We start from the raw sequence: 23,156 nt of genomic DNA, 5'->3' as shown, positions 1-23,156 counted from the left end.
ACTCTGAAGGCAACACTTTTGTATACCAAATTTACATGAAACTTCATTACATTTACTGAAATTCAGTGTCCAGATTCTTAGGATATGTTCTAGATAACTGCTATACTGCTGTATTTCTCTAAGAAATGAACCCAGATGTGCTATTTCTGAACTTCTGGAAATAAACAAACCTACAGAGTTATAATTGAAAAAAACAGTCAAAATCATTAGAAGGAAGTCAACTGTTCTAATTAAGTGGTTCCCACGACTCTAAATTAATAATGTTGTATCAGTAACATTTCCCCTAGGCATTCATTGGTTCAATTTAAACCAAGGTAGTAAACTACCAGTTTTTAAATACAGGAAACATACTGACCACACAACACAATTCTAGTCCGTGACTTCTTATTCTATGGATTATTGCAGTCTATCAAGCATACAGTAATAGTAGGAGAGAAAAAGTACATTCTGGATACCACTAGGCTTGAACAACTGATCCCCAAGTTTAAACTTGCATTAATATTAGCATCTGCCTCTCACTAACATATCTTGAAGTGATGAAGACCACCACTTCCTTGACATCAGAAGATTTCTGACCCTTGATCTTCAACTTTATAATGATCATCTTCCCCTGTACAGGACCTCAGCTTCCAACTATTTGTGCTGCATAAATATTTGCAAGGGTCAGAGGCAATGAACACATACAGAGATAACATCGTGCTGTAGACAGGCACACACTCCTAGGAGTCACTAGCCTCAACTATCAGCACACCACAGGTTTTTTTCCCCACAGTGAAAAACAAATCAAATATTTTCTGAGTTGTTTTACTAAAAACTTGATGAGAGAGCAAAGTGCAGTCACCAGGTGAGCAATGACATTGCTTCCTTGTGCTTTTCTGAGATCCTGAAAATGCATACACACCTGCTTGACATGGTTACCATGATCGTGCAGTCACTGGAATGGGAACCATTTATGTGCCGCAGAAGAGCTTTTACACCATCTAAGCCCTGAGTCGTGCAATCCATCCGTGGTGAAATACAGATTTCACACACTGACAATGCCCATTGCAATCCAGAAGCCTACTAAAGATGCCTCCCAGATGAAAAAGAAAGAAAATCCTAGGCAAGTAAAAAAACATGTACAAAAGAGACTGGAAGCAACTGCTCTGCCTAGAAGAGGTTTTGCAGCCAGAATAATCTTTGTTCAAAATGTGTTCTAATGGAAACCAAAGTACATCTTTACGGAGAGCTTATGGGAAGAGAGGCCATGCTCCAGATTTGTATTGCTGACTGCTCAAACACAGCGATTCACCTCCAATGCCCTCTAGGTGCTGTGCATTAACTAATTACCAAGACTAAAGTCAAAGGGCAATTCTTTAGGGTGCAGACAACCATGGAAAGGAAAGATATTCCAACAGTTCATGGTGTTAGTACTATTCAAACCAACAGCTGGTGCTACTGAGGAGCTTTCACAGCCCCCGAGCACAGCAGGAAGTATATCTGTAGTATTATAGTCAGTGCTTAAGTTCTGAATCGCTGCCTACACATCAGTTGCTACAGCTACTTGATCCACCAGAATGGGGGCATTTCCAGACACAGTGATGTTACTGCTTTAACCAGTATCTTTCTTTCTCCTGCTCCAACTCTCACAGCTTCATTCCTCATCTCATCCCAATAATGAGAAGATATTCAGGGCATAGCACACGCTGTCTTTTAAGTTTGCTCTTTAATGGCTTCAGGTGGCCAGGGGTCCTGTAAAATGTGGTTTTAAAAATGCCACAGCCATTAGCATTTGTACTATCAAATGTTTTCTGAACCAGAAGAAGAATTATTCTAGCTGAACTACAAGGTTCAGAATGCTCATTTTTAAAGCCTAGGTGGTATTTTGGCCCCAAGTAGAACAGCAGCTCTACGCCAGCATATCAGTTTCCATAAGCACAAACACCACGTTTGTGGATTTACATTAAATCACTGTACCTGTCAATCAACACCTGGAATACACTTAGTTCCCATATACAAGAGCATTCTTACTAAACCCAGAAAGCAGCATCTACTAAGTTCACAGTCAATTTTAGGGTGACTAACTGGCAGCCTGCATCTACCTTATTGGCTTATAATAGACATCTTAAAAACAACAAGATGCAATCAAGTCCAAATATAATATACTCCTGGGTATCCAATGACATTTGCTTTATATGATCAGTATCAATCTTTGATTATAAAGACATTGCCATATCAGACAGGTGGTTTAAAGGTACACTGCATTAAGATCAAATGAAATTCATACACTAAAAATAGTTATTTGAAATCCAGTGGATTGTAATAATCTGTGTAGGTTTTGCATCTAATTGAGAAGGTCTGTATTTAACCAGTCTCCTTTCACTTTGTGGTTTTCATGCAAGAGCTATTTATTTTTATTTCCAATACCCAGCTAGCGAATGTTTAAATAAAAAACATAAAACAGGCCTTTTCTAATTCAGTAACAAATTCATAAGAATATTTTATGCATATAAGATTTTGTAAATCAAGACAAACCTGTAGTTAAACGTAGACAGCATCCCTTTAATATAATAATACAAATACTGTGACACTGATATTATAATAATCTACTAGACTTTAGTCTTTCATTCACTGCTGACAACTGTACTGTAAGAAATGTCACAAACATAAATAATAAAAGTCACTACCACAAGACAAAAGCAGTCGGAGATTGAAATTCTCTCAGCGATCCATTCCTGCTGCCTGGGAAACCACGTTAGATTTTTCAACTCCAGATATAGCTGTTCCTAGATGATACAGTTCCAAAAGCTGTCACATCTGCCAGTGAGCATGAGAAAAAATCCCACAGCCAGCAGATCCAGAGCAGGGGGAGGGATCGGCTGGGAAGGAGGGGCAAGAAGAAAGAAGGGTCAGGCTCAGATGAGAGGAAGGGGTGGGAAGATTAGGGATGGAAGGGAGAAAGGGGAATCAGAGTTAGGAAAGGAAAGAGCAACGACTAGGAGGCAGGCAACCCAAGGAGCAGGGCACAGAAAAGAATCGACTGCAATGAAAAAAAAAAAAAAGAAAAAAAAAAAGTAGATAAACGTTATCAGGAATTGCTCATTACAACACAAGAGTTCAAACACTCAGACAAAGAAGCTCACACACACTGTTATTTAATCTGACTTGCCTCCACCCTATGCACATTTGATTATATACTCCATTAGTATATAGGCACTGTACTTAACTATCTACATACACTCATTCACTCACACGTACACTTGATGATAGCAAAAACAGCAGAGAGCTACTTCAGGCTCACTTGTATAGTTTCCAGTTAAAAATAAGCTTTCCCTCCCCCTCCTTGCTGCAGTAACTGAACTCACTCACACAGCGCTTATTCCACTGGTATCACAGATCTGGACGCAGCTTGCCACATTCCTCCCTCCCTGGACAAGAGATAATGCTGGGTCCCCGGGCTGAAGAAAGCAGTTCCCATGATTTCTAAGCACTCCCCAGCAGATAATGCCAACTCACTCTAACCAGTTATGAGAGGAGGGGGGGAGAAAAATGAACTCAGGACCTGAGGAACTGCAATATGTAGACTGGGTTTGGAGTCAGAAGATAAAGAAGATTGCAGAGAATTCACCAATTAAATGGAAAAGCATAATTCCATACTTTGCTATACAGGTCACTGTCATGTAATACATTTCAAATACATTAATAATGGCCTATTTAGCTTGTTGTAGGCATATATTCATGTATATGTGCACGTGAATATGCACACATGGTATTTCACTGCATTCCATACCTACTAAAATCCTTGTTTACCCTCCTAAGGTGTCTGACACGATCATTATTTATACGAAGCCAAAGAAGATGTTCATAGCATTTTGCAGACAAAGAAAAATGACAGGTTCCTTCCCTAAGGAGCTTAAAAATCTAAATGTGACTTCACGCAGCAAAGATGACAAAGGGTGAGTGAAAGGGGAAAAGAACAGGTAAATGGGCTGAAATCTGAAATGAGATTTCAGAGCACAGAGCCTTGTCTCAATGACCCCTGCCACATTCATCTATGATACTAATTTTCGAAATACAGTTTTAGGTAACTTTGCCTCCCTAAAGGAAGAATGGATGCTTGTCTGGTGTGCCATCACTTCAAGTCCTTTCCTTTAACTCCCTTCTCTCTCTTCCAGAGCCCCTAGTAGTAAAGCTATGTGTTGGTGTGAACACAGCACAGCAAACCAGTGAAATGCTCTAAATCCTGCAAAAACACACACATGAGCACACAAATTAATATTACATTAGAAAAAAAGCTTAGGGAATGATGTATTTGTTATATTGTTGGGTTTATTTTTGACAAATGAGAAAAAACACAACAGCTTAACATTTTTTGCCCTGCCTCCGCTGAACAGGGTCTACAGCCTCTTTCTCCCCCGCTCCATTTCCTTGCTCATAAATTAGGACTAAAACTTGAAATACGGTGAACGCCTATATGCTAAGCTTGTTTTGGATGCTGCTCAGTGACATATTTCTAGGTGTGTTTTAGCTATACTACACCAAATTTGTTCTGGGACATATGAAAGCATTTGCAAAGGAAAGACCTCTTGAACTTTCTGAAACCGGTACAGGCATGTCCCAAATGCTAATGTGCTTTTTCCCCTGACAAATAATAAAGCTTTCCATTATTTACAGTCTCCTAGAAATCCCAGCTAAAGTCACTGTCCCACTGTGCCAAGCTCTGAAGACAGTCCCCACCCTCCAGGGTTTTCATCTATAGAGACAAAAGGTAAGGAAAAGGAATTATTATCCTCATTTGCAGATGAGACAGAAAAAAAAATGACTAGCCCAATTTCTTCCCAGCTATGTCTAGGTTAGCAAACCTAAAAGAGATTCCAGGTATGTCTCCTGGCTGCTTTTTAACTACATATCAAGGCCAGATTGAGGTCCAGCACACCCTGCTTCCATGGAGAAAAAATATGGGTGCACAGCACCATGGGGAGCTAAAACATGTTCTGACCACTTGTTTGATCTTGACACCAGCAGGTAGGTCTAGACACCATGACAAAAAACAGAAACACAGACAGAAATCACACCCAAACCTCAATTGCAATCTAATGCCTTCATTAGAAGATTAGCCTTTTCCCATTTGTGTTTGGTTTGTAGGAGGGTTACAGCTAACAAATACCACCACGGCACCAAAAGAAGGATGTAGCTCATCTCAGCCTCTTTACCCAAGCCAGAGAGATGTATGCTGCAGGTCATAAGGCTGAGACATATGTCACTAAAACATTGATGAATTGTTTCCCTACCTTTCAAACACTTGATGTAGCTGTCCTCTTCTGGATGTACAAAGCCATACAGCACTGCACCTCTTTGACACATGCACACGTCACTGTTCCATGTCCAGAGAGTCACTGCATTGTTTCAAATGGTTTTACAGGTATTACTTTGCCACGAAGGATGCATACGTGGTTAAAAGCAAGTGGCTGTAGTTATCTGTTAATCCAGAACACCAAAGAGCTTCAAGCTTGGATATAGGGCTTCAGTCTCCACTCTCTTGTGCGCTAGATCCACTCAAAGTCAGCGTAAAGATACTACCAAGATTAGAATAAGAACATTTTAGGCTCTGTCTGCAAAAATTCACATGAATAACAACATCTCATCTCTCAGACAGAAGGTTATGTTGGGACAAGTGAAAGGGGCCCCATCTGGCATGCTGGGTCACGTGGCAAAGGAGGGAGCCAAGGCACTGGGCTGCATCTGGGGAACAGGCTACTTCAAGCACATCACTTCAAAACACCGGGCGCCACGTCCTGCGGTTCTGTCTGAGCACTGTAACCCCACTGTGCTCCTCCGTACCATGTCATGGGTCACAGATCCAGCTGGGTTGCAGGAGGGAGGCCATAGCCGTGTGCTGCAAACACACGTGATACAGGCTTTACTGTACTCAATTCGGGAGCCAAGCATGAGTCGAACACTTGCTGGGCATGGCTGACTGCTTGCAAGCACACCTGCCCCTGCAGGGGCACTGATGACCACACACATCCCAGATCACGCTCCTCACTCCAGCAGCATGGCAGAGGGCTGGCAGGGTCACCACAGTGATCCCCAGACCACCCGCTGGCACCACGATGTAAGAGTTAAACTTCCTTCCAAATAACACTAAACAATCTTACTCCCTAGTTATGATCGCTATGTTCTCCTAAAGTGGGATGCATAGGTATTAAGTTGCAGGCTGTTGACAGCAATTAGTGTGATTGCCATGAGATAACTGATGAGAAAGCTGCAGCCCAGGCAGTGGGCCCCAAAACATGGAGAGAAGAGGCCAGCTTAAACCCCACAGCCTGGCTGTCTCTCAGCACCTTACTACTCACTACTGCCACTAACCAAGACCAACTGATATGGAAATTTAAATCATAACAGACAAGACTTCTCCCAGGGAATATCAGCTATTCTGCTTAGTGCAGAAAGGAGAAAAAAAAAACATGCTATGAGTATGAATGTTCACAGTATTCCATATGTTAAAACCTAAGGTGCACTCATAACACAAGTAAATATAAATAACTTTGTCTACAACTACACTCTCTTCATCAATAAATTACAAAGTAATTTAATTACTAACACTATAAATTAAAATGGCTCTGCCCTAGGGTAAATGTAATTTCCTGAGATTTTTCTGAGGGAAATAGATTCCAACTTTAAGTCTGTCATCACCCTACATTCACATTACCTGATCAGTCTCAAACTAACATGAGATCCCAGTGCATTAGTCCTCCAGCTACACAGTAATTCTCCTGCAACTTTTAGAAACCATACCAAGAAATCCCTTAGAAATGAGGCCTAAATTAGCCAAGTCCTGATTCTGTACTCCATTGCACCGAGTCTATGCCTTGGAAGGCAAAGAGGCAAGAAAGCTGATCCCCTAACCCAGAGTCTCCTGTAGCAAGATCTGAAAGTTTGCTGCATTTCTCCAGCTATCAGTGCTGAGCAGGACAACATATTGGCTAGCCTTCTGCTGCTCTTGCTGACTTCAGAGCTGATGCCCTACATGTGCAGAACTGATCGGCAGCTCTTAATGAGATGAGACTTCACCACAGTACCTCAATCAGTACCTCAAGAGAACGTGATGTGCTATGCAGAACTTGGAACCTGGCTGAGTTTCTAGCTGCAGGTGGAGTTGGCTAGTCCATGATGTTTTAAGCAGTTTGAACAAAATATTTTAGGTCTTTTTTCTGCTTGTGAATTTCCCTGAGCACATCAGAGAAGTAGGTTAAAAAGTGTTTTTAACAGAAAAACTCTAATCTCTAGTCTCTAATCAGAGACAGGAAAGTCGAACTTCCTGGTGTGTGCTTCTCTTTGTGAATGAAAATAATTTTGTGACCAAACAAGATCTTGCGTTTCATTTTTGCAAGCCTTGTCAATAGGTCCCAGGATATTCTTTCCATGTGTATAGGTATAACTAAGGCCATACTGGCACCCATCTAGACAGAAACAACCCCTGCACAGGGAACAGACTGTCCACCTTAAAGCACAGTTACTAATCCAGCCAACTATTTGTTGATAGCTCTTTCCCTTATTTGATCAGCTGTCTTTGTTACTGGATACATAATCCTCTGCTCACACTTAGCACACAGGATGTACATACCAAGGTGGTTGTAGAATACGAACATCATTTTACAGCTTCGTCATGCCATCAAGAATGAGACTGTTCAAAGGGATGGGACTTGAGAGAGAGCCAGCAGCGTTCCTTTCCCCAGCAGCTCTGGAGGGGCATAGCTGCTTGGATTTTACCCAAACACGTAATTTTCCGCAAACACCTCTTACTATATGTGCATTCCCCAGCACCACCTGAGAACTTTCACTCACCAGCCACAAACTTCTCTTCTGTTTTTTTGGTGTTTTTTTTTTTTTTTTTTTTGTTTGTTTGTTTGGGTTTGTGTTTTGGTTTTTGTTGTGTTTTGTTTTTTATTTTCAGTGCTGTGTCCCCAAATACATTAAGGCATTAATGTCCTGGCAAAGAAGAAAATACATGTATCAGCAAACATTAATGGATAATACTACTTTCTGCAGCTGTAGGATGAAATTCTTGTCTGTATATGTTGGCTACCACTTGGCAAAAATAATCAAGTACAAATGCCCAGTAGGATAGTAACTATATAGTTATATAGTAAGACTTATAGTAATTTAAACTGGAGGAAATCAGCCAGCTTTCAGATAGCCAAGATACACATAAACCCACACACACACACCCCCACACACGCGAGTACTACAACATAGTGTTTCAGTAGGTGTGCTGAAAAGCCCTTGGCTAGCACAGCAGCCAGAAGGTCAGGAATACAGACACGAGGGGTTATAACCGGTGAGTCGATGAGACTTCTTCAAAGGTATGGCAAGGGTCCTCACAGATACAGGACTTAGGAGGAGATATTGCTATGTCTCGCGTAAAAGCAATGAGCATGCATGTTCCTGACGTGCTGTCTGCTTTCCCAAGCATCACCCAGAGTAATTTTAACCCCTGCTTCACCCCAATGCTTTAAGGTCATCACCCAGCAATATTCAACAATGCATTTTCCTCCCCACATTCCCCATCATCTTCACCGTCCATAGGTTACACTACCAGACCCCAGAGACACCGGCCCATCTAAAAGACACTGGAAAGCAAAAAACACAAGATCTTACTGGCAGTCCTGCTGCAACAATGCCGGTAGAGGACAATTCCAAGTGAGAGGAGAAAGAAGGGTCTGCAGGGAAACTCTCCCACTGCCATGCAGCAAAGCCGATTGGAGGACGGTGTTGCTGGGCTATAGGAGTAAAGACGAAGTAAACTCCTTCCCAAAGGAATCCAGCTCCTGGTTTTTCTTCCCTTCCAGAACCATCCCTCGAGAGAAAAAATTGTATGACCACCCGGAACCGTTCGCCTCTCACTTTGCCCAAGGCTGGCATTGCCAACACACGTGTGATCGTTACGCTAGTTCCTGGCAGTGGCGAGGCTGAGCTCTGAAGGGAAGGGGTTAAGCTGTAGCAGCACAGCCACTGGGGAACAGAGATGTTAGTTTAAACTGACAAACCTAGTCCTCTGTAAACAGAGGGAACAAAATCGCACGAAACTGCAGCAATTAGGACAGTGTTGCTACTGCTTTAAAGCAAGCAAGCAAGTCAATGTTGAACCCCAAACCTGCAGGAGGGAGCTTACCCCTGGCTCTTCATTGCTCTGTAACCAGAGGTGAGGTGGAAATGCTCTGCCACCGGGATCCGCTGACACGCCGATAAACTTGGGAGAGAAAGATGGCAGGAGAAAGCGGGAGAAGCAAAAGGGGTGGAGGCAAGTCTGACATGTTTGTACAGTGCCTGGTTCACCTAAGCTGCTGAGTTTGATTTCAGGGTGTGGTAGTAGATGGAGCACAGACGCAGTCAGCGCGGAGAAGCCTCGGATTCATGTTCCAAAGGAAAATAACACACACCGACAGCAGAGCCTCGTGGGACCATCTTGCCTTCTCACTGTCTCCTCCTTTTGGTCCCTACGGGGGGAAGAGAGAGAGAAAGAGCTCAGTCACACCTGGGCACCGAGGCTTGCTAGGTCTCAGGCAAGAACCTCGGGAAGATCATCTCCCATTCCCCTCCACCCTTTCCTAACCCCCCCCTGCTTCGCTGCTGACCTATTAAAGCTCTGACTTGCTTGTTAGCTCCTCTCTCTCAGCTCCACAGCCTCAGGGCCTAGAGCTGCTGCAGCTTCTAACGAATCCCGACATCTCCGCCTGTGTCGCCAGGCTGCAGATTTCAGGACCTGCCACCAATTCCTTGTCATTCCTGGCAGGAAAGCTTTGATTGTTTGCTATACGGCTGGCTATAGAAGAATTCACCAATTTATTTGCATTGCAGATGTGCAGCACATGACCTGGCGCTTTTACTTCTCCCCTGTCGCTTGCCGTGACTCAGTGCTGCGAGGTCTGAAGTCTAGTATCACCCTGTAATCCTGTTGCGCTGCCTGTGCCGTGCCTCAGGGTTTACTGGCTCCTGGAAATAGGCATTTCCACAAGCGACCTGCATTCGGTAGGACGCTGGCTCCACCACTGCTCAGCAGTAGCGGGTGTGCGCAGGTGGAAGGGCTCGGTATCGTCAGGGGACAGGTCAGAGTTCACCGCAGCAAACCCTGCGACTGCTCTTTCGCCACTGCAAATAAAGGGGGTTCTTGGCCTCTCCCAACCACGAACAATAAACAATGCTGGCTTAACCCCAAGGTGTATTGTATTTAAATCCAAAGAGCAGAGATAAAAGTCAGCCTTCAAAATCCTCCCCCCACACTATTCCTTCCCCACTCCCACCCCTAAAAAAAATCCCCCCCACACACTTTTTTTTCCACCTCAGTTCTGTTAAATTGCCCTTAAAATGAATAAATGTCAAATTACTAATAACCATTAGGCTGTCATCATTTCTGCTGGGAGTGGGCTTGTGCGGTAGCAACGGGCCAGCTCAGCACGTTTCCCTGTTCCCGTTTTCCTTCCTACGAGTTCATCCTGCCTGGCTAGGAGGTGGTGGTGTTGTACAACACCCAGAGTCACAGATTTAGTGGGAATGCCCAAGATCTACAGTAACGTTATGGAGAAGGAACAGAACTGGGGTTCCTATGGAGAAGGTAAAGGAAACCCTGGCATTTTAGCTGATGGGCTGAGGTTCGTAATCCTCATTTACAGATCTGCTAGCTAAATTGTGGAAGGCTGCTTCCTGAGAGTGCAGTCACAGCTTATACATTACACTGCAGGTCCTTGCCTGCCAGAGCCTGCCAAAGAGACCAAGATTTCCTGCCTGTTACCTCACAGCAGCATCCCTAGGGTATAAGAAGTGAAGTTAGCCAGGTTCCTTTCTGTCTGGGGATTAGCTTGCCTCCCCCTACAGGGCAAGCCCCATACACTGATGCAATCAAAAAAAAAAAAAAAAAAAAAAAAAAAGACAGTTCATGTTATTAGTAAATATACTACAATCTAATAATCTAATAGTAAATATACTACAATCAAGATCAAGAGAAAGGGACAGCATTCTTTCTCCTGAAGACTGGAACTTGCAAGGCAGAAAAACTATCGTGGAGGATCAGAAATAAGGAAACAGAGCATTAATCCTTCTAGGTGTGGAGGAAACATGATGACTGCTAACCATCATTGTCATCTGTGCTATCTATGCTTTGGTGATGTGCCAATCAGTGAGGAGTCAGTCATCTACACAACGATAGCTTTGGGAGCGTCACAAAGAAATGTCATTTATATTCTACAAGGAGTCACCCAGGCTTGGAACTGGCTTCAGATTTGCATAAGTATTATATTTTATGCATTTACATGCTAAGACAGTCTTCTAGAACAAGATGCAAGTCCTTTATAAATGGAAGAGCCTGATTTTACTTGTCAAGACACAAGCTTAGATGGAACCAAAGCAGCTTTGAGTTGGTGTGAACCTCTGCTGCCCACAGTCTTAATGAAAAATTAGGACACTTTCCAGTCTTTCTATTCACAAGTTTGGTCCAAGTAGTCCTACACACTTTGAAGAAAAATTTACCTGTAAAAGTGCTGCATCTCTAATTTTCCCCTTTAGCGTTTGTCCCTTTATTAAACATTTCACTGCTCCTTCCCTGCCCACTGCTCCCTTCTTACCTAGAGAATTGCACAAGATAATATAAATAATTATGCTCATACATTTCTATAAACACATGCGCACACACCCCACTCCTCCTACAGCTGCTGTATACTCCATGCTTCTCATTCAGATCCTGTCTTATCGATGGCAGCCATAACCTGTGAGCAAGAAGTGCTGCAGGGTACATTGACTAAACGCTTGCATCGCAGACTGCTTATCTCGTTCATCTACACTGCAAATGGCCATTCCATATGCCATGCCACCTTCCCCCCACAAAGCATAACAAATTTCTGATAAAAGCTGCCCATCCATGTCACAGCACCAGGAGAGCGCTGGTACCTCACCTCCTGCACTGCTGCGACAACAGATTTATTTAAACCCACTTCATCACTACTGGAGCAGAATTTTATGGGAGAAACAAACTTTTCAACATTTCACTATGGCAACATGCAAGATGGGACACTAGTAATCTTTTCTTTTTTAAAACAAACAAACAAACAAAAAACTTTAGAGGCACCATGGCCAACTGTGCCAATACACAAGGGCTTCCTTCTACCTCAGCCAGGAGAAATGTATTTGGCCACCTGTTTTGTGCTTTTGGGGAACTAAGCAAGCTATAGAGAGGAAAAACAAACAAACAAACAAAACCGCTTATCCTGTTTCAACCAAGCTTCCAGACAAAGCCTAATGCCAAGGTACAGTAACTTTGATGCATTCAGGAAATCCCAGGAAGAACTGAGGCAATCCCATCCATGGAGTAAGGCTGTGATTTGGAGCTGGATCTTCTAGCAGGGCTCCTCTAAACTCTGGGATTTGCTAGGAGGCATAAACGCGCTTCCATCAGGAGCTGTGGTCTCTTCTTTTTCATGGCTCTTGAAATCTGGAGTGAGCTAACATGGAAGTGCAAAACTGTGCTAACAACTGGGACAAAGGGGTCACTATGAGAAAGGGTGTGTTGCGAACTCACGAGGCATCAGCTGGTGGGAGGAAGCACAAGATAGGAATCAAATCGGTAAGTCTCATAATCAACACATGAGATTAGCAGGCCTGGAGATGAGAAGGGAGCAATCCAGAGGCAGTTTCACTTTAAATAAGTGCTTACAGTTGTGCTACTTCTCCCCAAGGCTATTGCATTCAGAGGTGGGCAGAAAATTGTAAGACAGCACTATCTGGATTGCTTGCTTATATATTAGGGCTATCTCCTGCTTACCACGCACTGCTGACATTATAAAGGTAGCATCTTGGAGATCCCAGCAGGACAAGGCCTTATCTGCACTCCCACTGCATAAGCCTATTCAGTGGGCTTCTAAGTGTCCCCAAGGATTTACTGTCTTATCCAGTTTCCATCTTTTTGCCCCAATTCAAAATGAAAAGAAAACACACCAGAACTTAAGAATTAGATGTTGGTTAAAGTTTATCACCTCGTCTAGAGGACTGCATGCTGTTGTAGGGCACGTCTGTGTGCTCAAATCTGGCAGACCATTGTGGGACTGAGAGTGCATACCACCAAATACAATGCACACTGGGTCACATGAAAGAAGAAGATTCGTGCAGCAGCAGGGCAGAATCACAGTCGGTCTCACCAGGGCCTGGCAAGTCCAATGACGGAGCAGAGAACAGCTGGCAAGGAAGCAGCATGGAGATCTGCAACCTGGACTGAGAACGTCTGGAGCAGCGAGAGCCAAGAACATAGGCAAGAAAGCAAATTAATCTTAAAGAGGGTAGGAAAACAACAGACTTTAAATTTTAACTACCACTCTGATGAGAAGTTGAAACCAAAGCTTGAGAGGATCACCTGAACACACCACAGGTTATTTTGCTACTGGTAAAATTCCTGTGGCTTGGTAGACATTCCCTGGAGGTAATATCAATAGAGCTTGGATCACAGCCACCTCACACTTCTTCCACATCTTTTACTTGCAAAAATTCACAGACATATTAGATTATAAAAGAAGCAACATCATGCTCCACCAGACAAGTCTGTGCCACTCTACAAGAGGTGCATCTGCTGCTTCCCACAAAAGTCAGGATGATCGGTCCTGCAATGGCAGCATCACAGCACAAAGTCAGCGTAGCCTACCTTCTCACAGATTCGTCAGGTCACCTTGGGAAAGTCATTTCGCACACTAGTAAAATGACTGTGACAATGCTTAACTCCCCCAGAACAGAGGCAGCTTAATCTGTTGTTTTTTCAAGCATGCTGCGATCCTTAAAGATGCTATAGAAATGCAGATTGAAATCCCTGGCTGACATAAGAGGAATACATACTACAGCTTCTGCTCAGAATAACTAGGTCAGTCAGCTACTGCAAAAGTATTAACCAGAATTCAGAGAATTCCTAGTGGCTAAAATAATGGTAGCAAAAGTCTAACACCATTTGCCGTTATTAGTCACTCTCTACCTCTGGGTACATTCAAACCCAACTCTCAGGAGCCCGGAATAATTTGAGGGCTGCAGTTTGTGCTTGTCAAAATCCAGCCACATGGCTCCCTGCAGCACAGCAGGCTCCCGTCCTGCTTGCTGCCATGTGGAGGCAGGGAACAACAACTGCCCTTGCAGACAACGCAGCCTTAAGCAGCTGAAGGCGTGCAGCTTCTCAGAGCTGCCCTGTTAATCCTGCGCCAGGAAGCAAGCATTGTGGTCATCCTCCCAGCAGCAGCCACCCTACAGCAAGTGCAGGAGGGTGCTTTGTACTACGGTGGTGTGTGGTAGCTTCTTTTGGGGTAAAATGGTAAAGGCAGAGAGCAGCTGTCTGAGGGGAATATGAGGAAAAGAAAAGGGGAAGGGTTGACCGCTGCGACAGGAATGAGTTTCCAGACCTTAGCTCAATCCCTCCCAGTTGCTGAGGCTGGACTAACAATTGCTTTGCTTCTGGCTGGTTGGCACCACTGCATGGCACTCATTCGCAGTTTTGCACTGCAGTTCCTCCTTCTGCAAGTACAGCTGTTTAAAAAAAAAATGGTTTTAGTGAGACAATGGTGTAGATGAAGGGTTAAACCTGCTTATTTAATTTTTAAATTAATATCTAATTTATTTTTAACCTCAGATTGTTTCAGTGGCCTGGCATAAAGCTCAGCCACACAGTCATGCCACCACAACTCAGAAGCCAGCAACCTGCAATGCTGGAACTGGGCCTTCTTGTTCTGCCACTGAAACAAGCATGTCATAATACTCTACCCTCAGTTTCCCTTGTCTACATGAGCTGTCAATGCACTGGAGTCCACAGGACGTTTTTCAAAGGATTAATTGGTTATAATTGCCACTTAGAAATTTATTTGTATAGTGTAGAAAAATGTGAGCTGTGATATCCTCATCTTGCATAGTAACTGCTACAACAGAGAAAAGAGAAAAAGTCAATTACTACTAAGAATGTTTTTTAGTCTTTCCTGCTAGTAGTTAGAGAAACCTTTTACTTTCTTTATCCTCAGCTCTCTTCCCCAGTTTTCATTGAAGCTGAGATCTATAATAGTCTGAACACTAGTCTAAAACAGAATAAGATGCTGGTTGCTTTGGGGCAGTGTTTCATCAGAACACACGTGGTGAGCACATAATGAACCTTCCAACCACCATTCTCCATTAAATAAATAAATAAATAAATAAATAAATTAAAACTACATAAAATGTTTGTTAAACTAATAATGCTCTCAGATTCCACAATAAGAAACTAAAATGTAACTAAAATGTGCACACAGGCAATGGAGCTTATAAAGGATTGAACATGCCAGATGTCTGTTTCTGGTATTGTAAGAACACTTTTATACCAAAACCATACCACATGATAAATGGAGTCCAAATTAAACACACTTATACAGCCTACCTGACCACATGGACCTGCTGGTATTTGGCTAGAATGATAACAAATGTGCTTCCTTTGGAACAAGTCTACGTCCTGCTGGCCACTGCAAGAAATGAAACCGTAGCAGTGTGGCTGGACCAGAATCCTCTTCAAGATAACACCAGATCCACTAATATATGTATATATTCAGAATCTTTTGGTTTTATTTATATACCTGTATGCATATATCTATATATATAGTTAATAGCAATTAAAAAAAAAAAAAAAAAAGAAAGAAAGGAGCAACATCAGACATAACCATTTAGGATGCAGATAAAATGGCACATCTATTCTGCAGATCTTGAGATTCTGAAGATGGCATCATAAAAATAAGGGGAAAACATTCATTAAACTTCTAGTTACTTCAGAAAATGACTAATACAAAAAAAAAAAAATCTTGTTCATGTGCTCTCTGGAACACCAAATAAATTCTATAAATAAATTAATTCAGAGGAAGGTGTTTGAATTAAAAAAGTATCAACTTAGTTCATTTCCATGCATGACCTTTAAAATCAAATGCTTGCTAAGATTCCTAACGAACATTCTGTTTTGTTCTGCAGAACTTTCATTGAAATCAAAAGTCTGGCTAAGAGTTGTACTGAAACGCTTAAGCAAAGATTCTCTGCAGAAATACTTGGGTAGTTATCTGGAAAATTCTTTCATTTCCTTCTTTCAACAAATAACGAGCTCGGTCCAAGAACAGACACAACCCATTATGAAGGGGATCACAAGCCACAAGTTAGAAGTAGCCAGACAATGTAGGTGAGCAGCTGGCAAGTGACCCTACGTTCTGAGAGACTTTTAAAAACGTGCTTTTAAGTGACACAGACATAAATGGCAATGTTCTTTAAATAAGATATTGGCTCAGCTTTACGTCACTTGGGCTGCTATTTTGCAGAAGCTTAGAGAGAACATATTTAGAACTTGGAAGAGAACACAAAAGCCTGAAGAACGTCTGCAAGTTTGTGGCTTAGGAACAAGCAGCAGAATTAATGTTTTGTCTCTTTGCCCCCAGCTGCACATATTTTATAATGAAGCATTAGAAATCAGGAGGTTTCCTCAGTGGCAGTTGCTAAGAGGAGCATCTAGGTTTGCAATCCGATTTTCCACAACTTTCACTACATACTCAGCAGCTCTGATTTCTGCTAATTAATTACGTTTATACCCAACATGGGCAGCTTATTGTAGCATGAACAGCTCAAAGACAACTTGCCCAGAGACTGCTTTCCAGAGTCAGCTCTAACATCTGTTCTTCAGCTCCAATCCAAAGTCCACTGAAAACAGAGTTTTTTTTCACTGACTTCCACAAGTGCTAAAAGCTGGATGTTACAGAAAAGAAGTCCATTTCTAACACTACTGTATGCATTTATGTACTTTCTTGGGCAAGGCCCAAGGCACTCATTATAAAGTGTAACACTCTGCTTAATTCTTCCAGAAGCCAATCGTAAGGCTACTATGAATTTTAATGAGCACTGAATCAGGCCCCAGATGGTTTTTAAAGCTAAATTATCCTGATCTTGGTTATTTTAAGCTCGATGCATTGCCTTCTGGCCACTACACATTTTAACCCCTCTGTACCTGGTCCAGATTAAGGCAAGTCTTTCACTCCTCCCTATCTAAGCACAGATCTTCAGCACTGCTGCTAACAACCCTCAGCTCCTGCTATGCCTAAAAGTCACAGCCTTTAAAGAATATCCAAAGGCTGACACAGGTGAGAAAATAAATGTACCCACAGTACAATAAGGAGGACAGCAGCCTGGTCCATACTCTTTCAGTATGGCAAGCAAGGCTCTGCAGCTCGTTTAGTCCCATCTTCTGGGCACAGTAACAAGAATAATATCAAGCTTAGACAAGATAAGCAAAATCTGTGAAAATTTTCTTGAATTTTCAATGGAAAAAGCAACAGAGAATGAGAAAAAATAAAGTATAGTAGCTTACATGGCTTTGTGCACTGCAGAGAAAACCAGTAGGCCGTCAGTAAGACAACATACTACAGACAGTCCTGTTTAACTAGATTCTTAGGGGAAAAACAATTGAGCTCAGAGCTATCAAGTTGACTAATGTCAGTTCATAGAGATACTTGTCTCTGCTGAAACTGCTGAGTACGTTTGCCTTCTAGTTTGAAAGAGTATGCATCATTTTAAGAAATAAAATGTCTTTTTATTTATTTTTTTAATGCAATGGTGTGTTAAGTATCTCCACATCACATCAGCTAGACAGCTGTTACTGGCCAATGTCTGCTGGCTGCATTGCCTCAGCTCCAGGACGGGCACTGCTCAGAGCTGTAGTAAAGCTGCAGAGCGACTCTTCAGAGCAGACTACAAATTAACCATCCCTATCTACCACAAACCACCATTACTTTATGCTTTCCTTCAATTAAATTTGTTTGGGGGGGCTGTGGTTGTGTCCTGCAAAGCTCTAGCGCAAATGGCAACCTGAGCGTCTCGGAGATTCACAAGTCCTTTGTCTCAGCAACCTGCAGGAGAAAAAACACATCACCAGGTTGTTTCTGCAGTGGTCTTTGGCTGAAACATCATTGTTTCTTACTAGACTTTCTGCAAGTCCAGAGGAACGTGAACCCCTGCTAGGGAGTTTCATATTAGGAGGTGATGTGACCAGTAGCAGACTGCAGCCAGCAATGTGTGCCAGCCTCTGTAAACAAGACAGATGTTCAGAAGGCCAACTGTTTTAGGGTTTTGTTTGTTCTGGGGGTTGGAGGACACTGAGAAGGAAAGGAGGAAGAGAAAAAAGAAAAGGCTTCTACAACCTGCTTTTTTGGTCTCCAAGCACCCAGGATCTTGACCCACTTTCCTGCTCAGGGCACCAAGAGTTCTCATTCCAATGTTTAAGTACAGCTCTTCTTTGTTAAATACCTTTTACACTCATTTGCGTGTTTAGTTTATTTATTTATTTTTTTACTATTAAATATATATTCTGGAATTTTTTATTTTTAAACCTTGTCTAGTAAACAGACGGACATCACAGAAATGAAAAAGAAACAGAAAGAGTAACAACTGAAGTGCAGTATTATGCAAACCACCTATGGAAAAGAAGTTACATCACTGTATATTACACAGTTGAGAATGGTTAATGAGTTTATGCTGTTTAATCACCTTAGAATAATGGGCATCACAGCTCAAGAAAGGCAGACAGAGCTGTGACATGATTTCAGAATTGGGTGTGTGTGTGTGTGTGTATGCAAGCACCTCCACGACATACTTAACTAGCCATCATTTGTTAAAGCAGTGGATGAGCTCAATCTCCCACCTCTCTACTGAGACTAAGTGGAGCAGCAGAGGCAATGGTGGGTTCAGTAAATCAGACAGCTGTGCCTTCTGAAATGGCCTATGAGCCCTGAGGAGCATGTTCTTTAACAGGTTTCTGTCCCTTTTGACTTGAACCACATTTGAACTTCTGAGAGGTGGAGGAAAAAAAAAAAAAAAAAAAAAAAAAAAAAACTTTCTATCCTGTTACTATTCCTCTGAGCATTTGCACACACACCCTTTTATTATTACATGAGCTTAATTTTGTCTCCATCATTCCCCCGAGAGGAATTACTCATGTCCTGCTATTATTTATTTTACTACTAAGAGCCTGGTTTTTAACAGTAGTTTTAATTAACTACCAATCCTCCTCCTCAGTTAGGATCACCTTGATCTATCTTGCTGTGCTTTGTGTTCTCTAGCAGTGTCATTTGCTCCCTTGTATTTATCCATCCCGCAAGCTCTCTCAGGAACCACAAAAATCATCCCTTTCCCCCCAGATCCTATCATCTCAAAAAGAGATATGAGATTTTACTAAAGAAAGGAACAATCCCATGGAAGATAATGTGGTGCTCAACACTGGTTGTGTGGAATTTCAGTGAGCTTAAACTGATGTCAAGTTATACTGCCAAAAGCAGTAGCATCTTCTATACCCTGAAGTCATGCTGTCTGCTGCTCTGTCCTGTCTCACAGCATGTTGCTCCTCCTGTTCCTCTTTGGTGTCCCTTCTCCTCTGTTGCCTTGCTTGCACGTCCATTGCTTGCAGTGGCACTTGCTCCCCTGCCCTCTGATGCTGCACCTATGCACTCTGAACGTACCACTGAAAGTTGCCAAGGCAGATTTTCTTTGGGAGTTCACTGTTCAGTATGTCCACACACTGGCTAAACACCTCTTCAAAGCCTTTGCTGTCCCTGGATAATGAATCAGATCACAATGTAGACTAGACTTCAAGTACACATGATTCTTGGAAGCTGCCCTAGATTAATGTTTTAAGAGCTATTCATTCATGCTCCCCAAGTTTCAGAGGCAGAACAGATGACTCCTGACTGTGAAGCTGGCAGTGATTTCCTCATCTCAACTACTCCTACAAAGTGGAATCAAGCAGCAACAGCATCCAACTGCATTAACTGCTCCAGCGCCTGGCAAGGCTAGCTGCGGAGACAGCACCACCTTACGCAATGACTGCTGGCACCAAACGCCTTCCTGGCCATTATTCCCTACCTGAATTCTGGGCACAAGTACCCTTCCCCAGGCAATCTCACCTAACCACTCCTCAATCTGCGCAGAGCACAGCTCCCCCCCTAGGCACCACTCCATTTCTTTCCATGTCAGGGCAGGGAAGAGGAGACAACAAGTCAGAGATCCTTCTGATTACGCTTTTCACAGATCTGACAAGGATTTTTCCTCCTTCTCAGCTCTGTGTGGAAAAGTTTACCAACTGCATTTACTTCCCTGGACATGAGATGCTTTTGCTTTTACTAGTGTATTTTATTTCTTGTCCAAGAGCAAAGTGGAATTGCACACAATGATTAGATCAATTAGCGTGCAAAGAAAAAGTGTAGACTTACACCCACACTCGTCTGCACTTCTAGGCTCGGTAAGCGCATTCCTTAATGGCTCCAGCACCCTTACAGGATCTGTGCTTTGCTGCATTTTAATTGAGGACTATAATTTATACACCACAAACCAAGCACAAAATTCTTAGTCTGGAGGGTTCCCAATTAGGGGTAGTCTCAGGTCTTGGCTTATGCCAGGGAGAAGGCGGTACTAATGATAAAGATTTTTTAGATGTTACCATTTTTTCCAAAGCTGTCTCTGTATTTTCAAGGTATTTTTTTTCTTTCTGTCTTAAATAATGCTTTTCAATTGAGATGCCAGCAACAGGGACAAGGAGGTCTCTACTACCTTCTGCCACTCTGGAAATAGCTTTCAACAGTGATAAACTGGTTGTTCAGGTGTAACTCAAATAGGTGCTTTAAAAAAAAAAAAATCTCCTTGCTCGTTTCAATGACATTTCTTCAAACCAAGCCTATTAAGAAACTTTAAGCTCAAGATCCCAAAGCAGAAACCACCTTCATTTTGCTTCCTACAGAACAAAAAATACTCTATCAGCATTTAAAAGCACTAAACAAAGTTAATAAACTGTAAACTAACTGCTATTTACTAAATTTTACTTGAATTCACCCTGTTCATAAAACACCCATCATTCTAGTATTTAAGTGCATGATTTAGAAGCACACTCAATGGTGCTTGTTCACCACTAGTATACAGGCCAGCTAAAGACAGTGTTAAAAAAAAAAAGTCCTCCCTCACATTCTTATGGCTTTGGACCTCAAAAAAATTAATTCTCATTAGCTGATTAACATTTCCAGCCTGAAAAGGAACTGGTAGAGACACCAGAGATTTATCTCAATTCTACAGTTTGGGAAGGTAAGAATATCTTAGAAGTCATCTCAGTGTTCAGAGCTGGACCCTGTTGCCCCTTCTACCTCCCACAGTAGGAGTCTTACCTTGAAAAAAAGATCTCTGAGAAATACTTCTGGAGTGAATTCAGTCCCTTCTTCCTTCTACCAGCAGGTTGCTGCTTGTCTTAGACATGGGAAACATCCCTTGCTTCAGGCAAAAATTCTCAGCAATTTCATCTTAAAGCTTCTTCAGAAGAATCCTGGTTCAGTCTCATACACATGCAAGCACATCAAGCTTGCAGCTGCTTACTCACCAGCATTACCCCAGCGTTGGCTGCGTGGAGGAGTATATCAGTGCCAGACGCCCCCTCTTTCTGGCAGTCAGCAGAGGTATTGGAAGAATAACCGAAGGTAAAGTAACCTCACAGTCAGAGGACAGAGAAGATCACAATGATAAATTCCATTAAAGCCTTGCAGTTAAGTAGCCAAGACCTCACTGTAGACGCACACCACTACCAAGATCTGTAATGCAGTGAATCAATTTTTTTCTGGGACCTTTTTTTATTGTGGGCTGATGCTGTGATCTCAGCAAAGAGGATGGGACTGTGTGTTGAGTGACATTTTACACAAAAGGCAAGAGCAAGATACTAATCTAGATTCTAGTGCATAAAGACTATACGTGCATTTCCCCTCAGCTCAGCCTTGAAATCACAGGACTGCTGACTTATGCTTCACTCCAGGGCGGGGAGGGAGTTAACAGCCATAACAAAGTCTCACACTTTGAGAATCAGTGATTAAAGACTCCCATGCCCTATAGAGATATAAGCTGCAAACCATGAGTGGCAAGTAATAGCGTTACAGCATTGCTCAGGCAAACCAAGTGTTACTTATCAATCTGGTGAGCTCTCCTGTGTCCCTGGGCTGGCTATAGGGACTCTGTGGGTGTTGTGCTGATCTTGCATAACTGGCCTGCATCCATGGCATGCAATTCAGAAACACAAAATGTAATATCATCTTGACGCTTCTGCAGGCTAAATTTCAGCAACAGATCTCATGGCACCCTGCAGAAGAAGCAAGGTAAAGAGTTCTAAGGCTTTAGACCTCATAGGGATGTAAATTAGGACAGATTTATTAAGATTGGAACAACGAGAGTTTACACTGACTGAAACTCTGCAGATGTAACCATTATGTTGCTGCTACTTGAGTCCCAAGTGGAGCCCAGCAGAATCTAATTCTTTAATCAAGACAGCAAGTGAAATAGCTTCCCCCCAGTGCAGTCAGTTTAGAAATCAAGTCAAAACCAGCAGGGCTGCCAGTGAAGCAATTAGGTATTTTCCATAGGTAGTCTGATAAAGAAGCCAGTTATTTACTGTTTCCTGGCATGTCAGTTACTTCAGTATTTCCTGGACAACATTCACAAAGAAAAAGCTTTTTTTTTCTCTCTCTCTCTCTTTTTTTTTTTTTTTCCCCTCTTAACAATGCAAAGATGTTGTATCCAAGAGACAATTTTTTTTTTCTTGTTGTTGTTTTGCTTTTAGAGTTGGCTTTTATTTCCTCACCTGGATAACCACAAGCACTTTTTTTGTGAACGTTAGGTAACAAGAAAGCCTGCTGCTAATTCCTTCTCATCAGGGCCTGGGGAAAAATACAAGCTGTTGGGCAAAAGCTGAAAAACAAACAGAAAAGATAGAATGGGGGAGAGAAGGGGAGCGAGAAAATAACTCAGGAGTGAGTCAGTCATGCTCCTCCTGCTTAGTCACCTGTAGTGCTTCTCTCTAGACACACCGGAGATGAAGAATAAGATGCCTGCCTGCCTGCCACCCACCTCCTCCTCCTGACAAGGAGTTACGAATAGAGGAGATTGGGCAGAGTTTTAGGGGACAGTCATTACAGATGCATGCTTTCCAGAGCAGCAGAGCTGACAGTAGCCTGTTTGCTTGTGTTTCCCACCCCCTCCTGTCACCCTCTGTGCTATTTCTCAATTAAATCATCTTGAATCAATGTGTTCGTTCGGTGGTTTAAGTTCCTCTGATGGTGCCCTGCAGTTTTGACATCGTAGGGAGTTGCCAT

General features: G+C 42.5%; 1 protein-coding gene across 11 annotated transcripts in view; it reads right to left on the bottom strand.

Moving 5' to 3' along the window:
* The window catches only part of PAK6 (p21 (RAC1) activated kinase 6), a 42,504-nt gene extending 20,663 nt beyond the window's left edge, over window positions 1–21,841 (bottom strand). Inside the window, exons 1-4 of one of the 11 annotated variants that reach the window (XM_068683639.1) lie at window positions 21,192–21,841; window positions 14,403–14,526; window positions 9,155–9,479; window positions 8,641–8,839 (exon numbers count right to left, since the gene is read on the bottom strand). In XM_068683639.1, coding sequence (XP_068539740.1) covers window positions 8,641–8,728 — 88 coding nt within the window. In that variant the 5' untranslated portion in view covers window positions 8,729–8,839; window positions 9,155–9,479; window positions 14,403–14,526; window positions 21,192–21,841. The other 10 variants (XM_068683643.1, XM_068683638.1, XM_068683640.1 and 7 more) reach the window with 10 other exon arrangements.
* Window positions 21,842–23,156: the final 1,315 nt, after the last annotated feature.

The sequence above is a fragment of the Anas acuta genome, chromosome 5, assembly GCF_963932015.1.
Source record: "Anas acuta chromosome 5, bAnaAcu1.1, whole genome shotgun sequence".
NCBI lineage: Eukaryota > Metazoa > Chordata > Aves > Anseriformes > Anatidae > Anas > Anas acuta.
The sequence above is the reverse complement of the archived record's forward strand: the minus strand, read 5'-3'. Positions and strand labels throughout refer to the sequence as shown.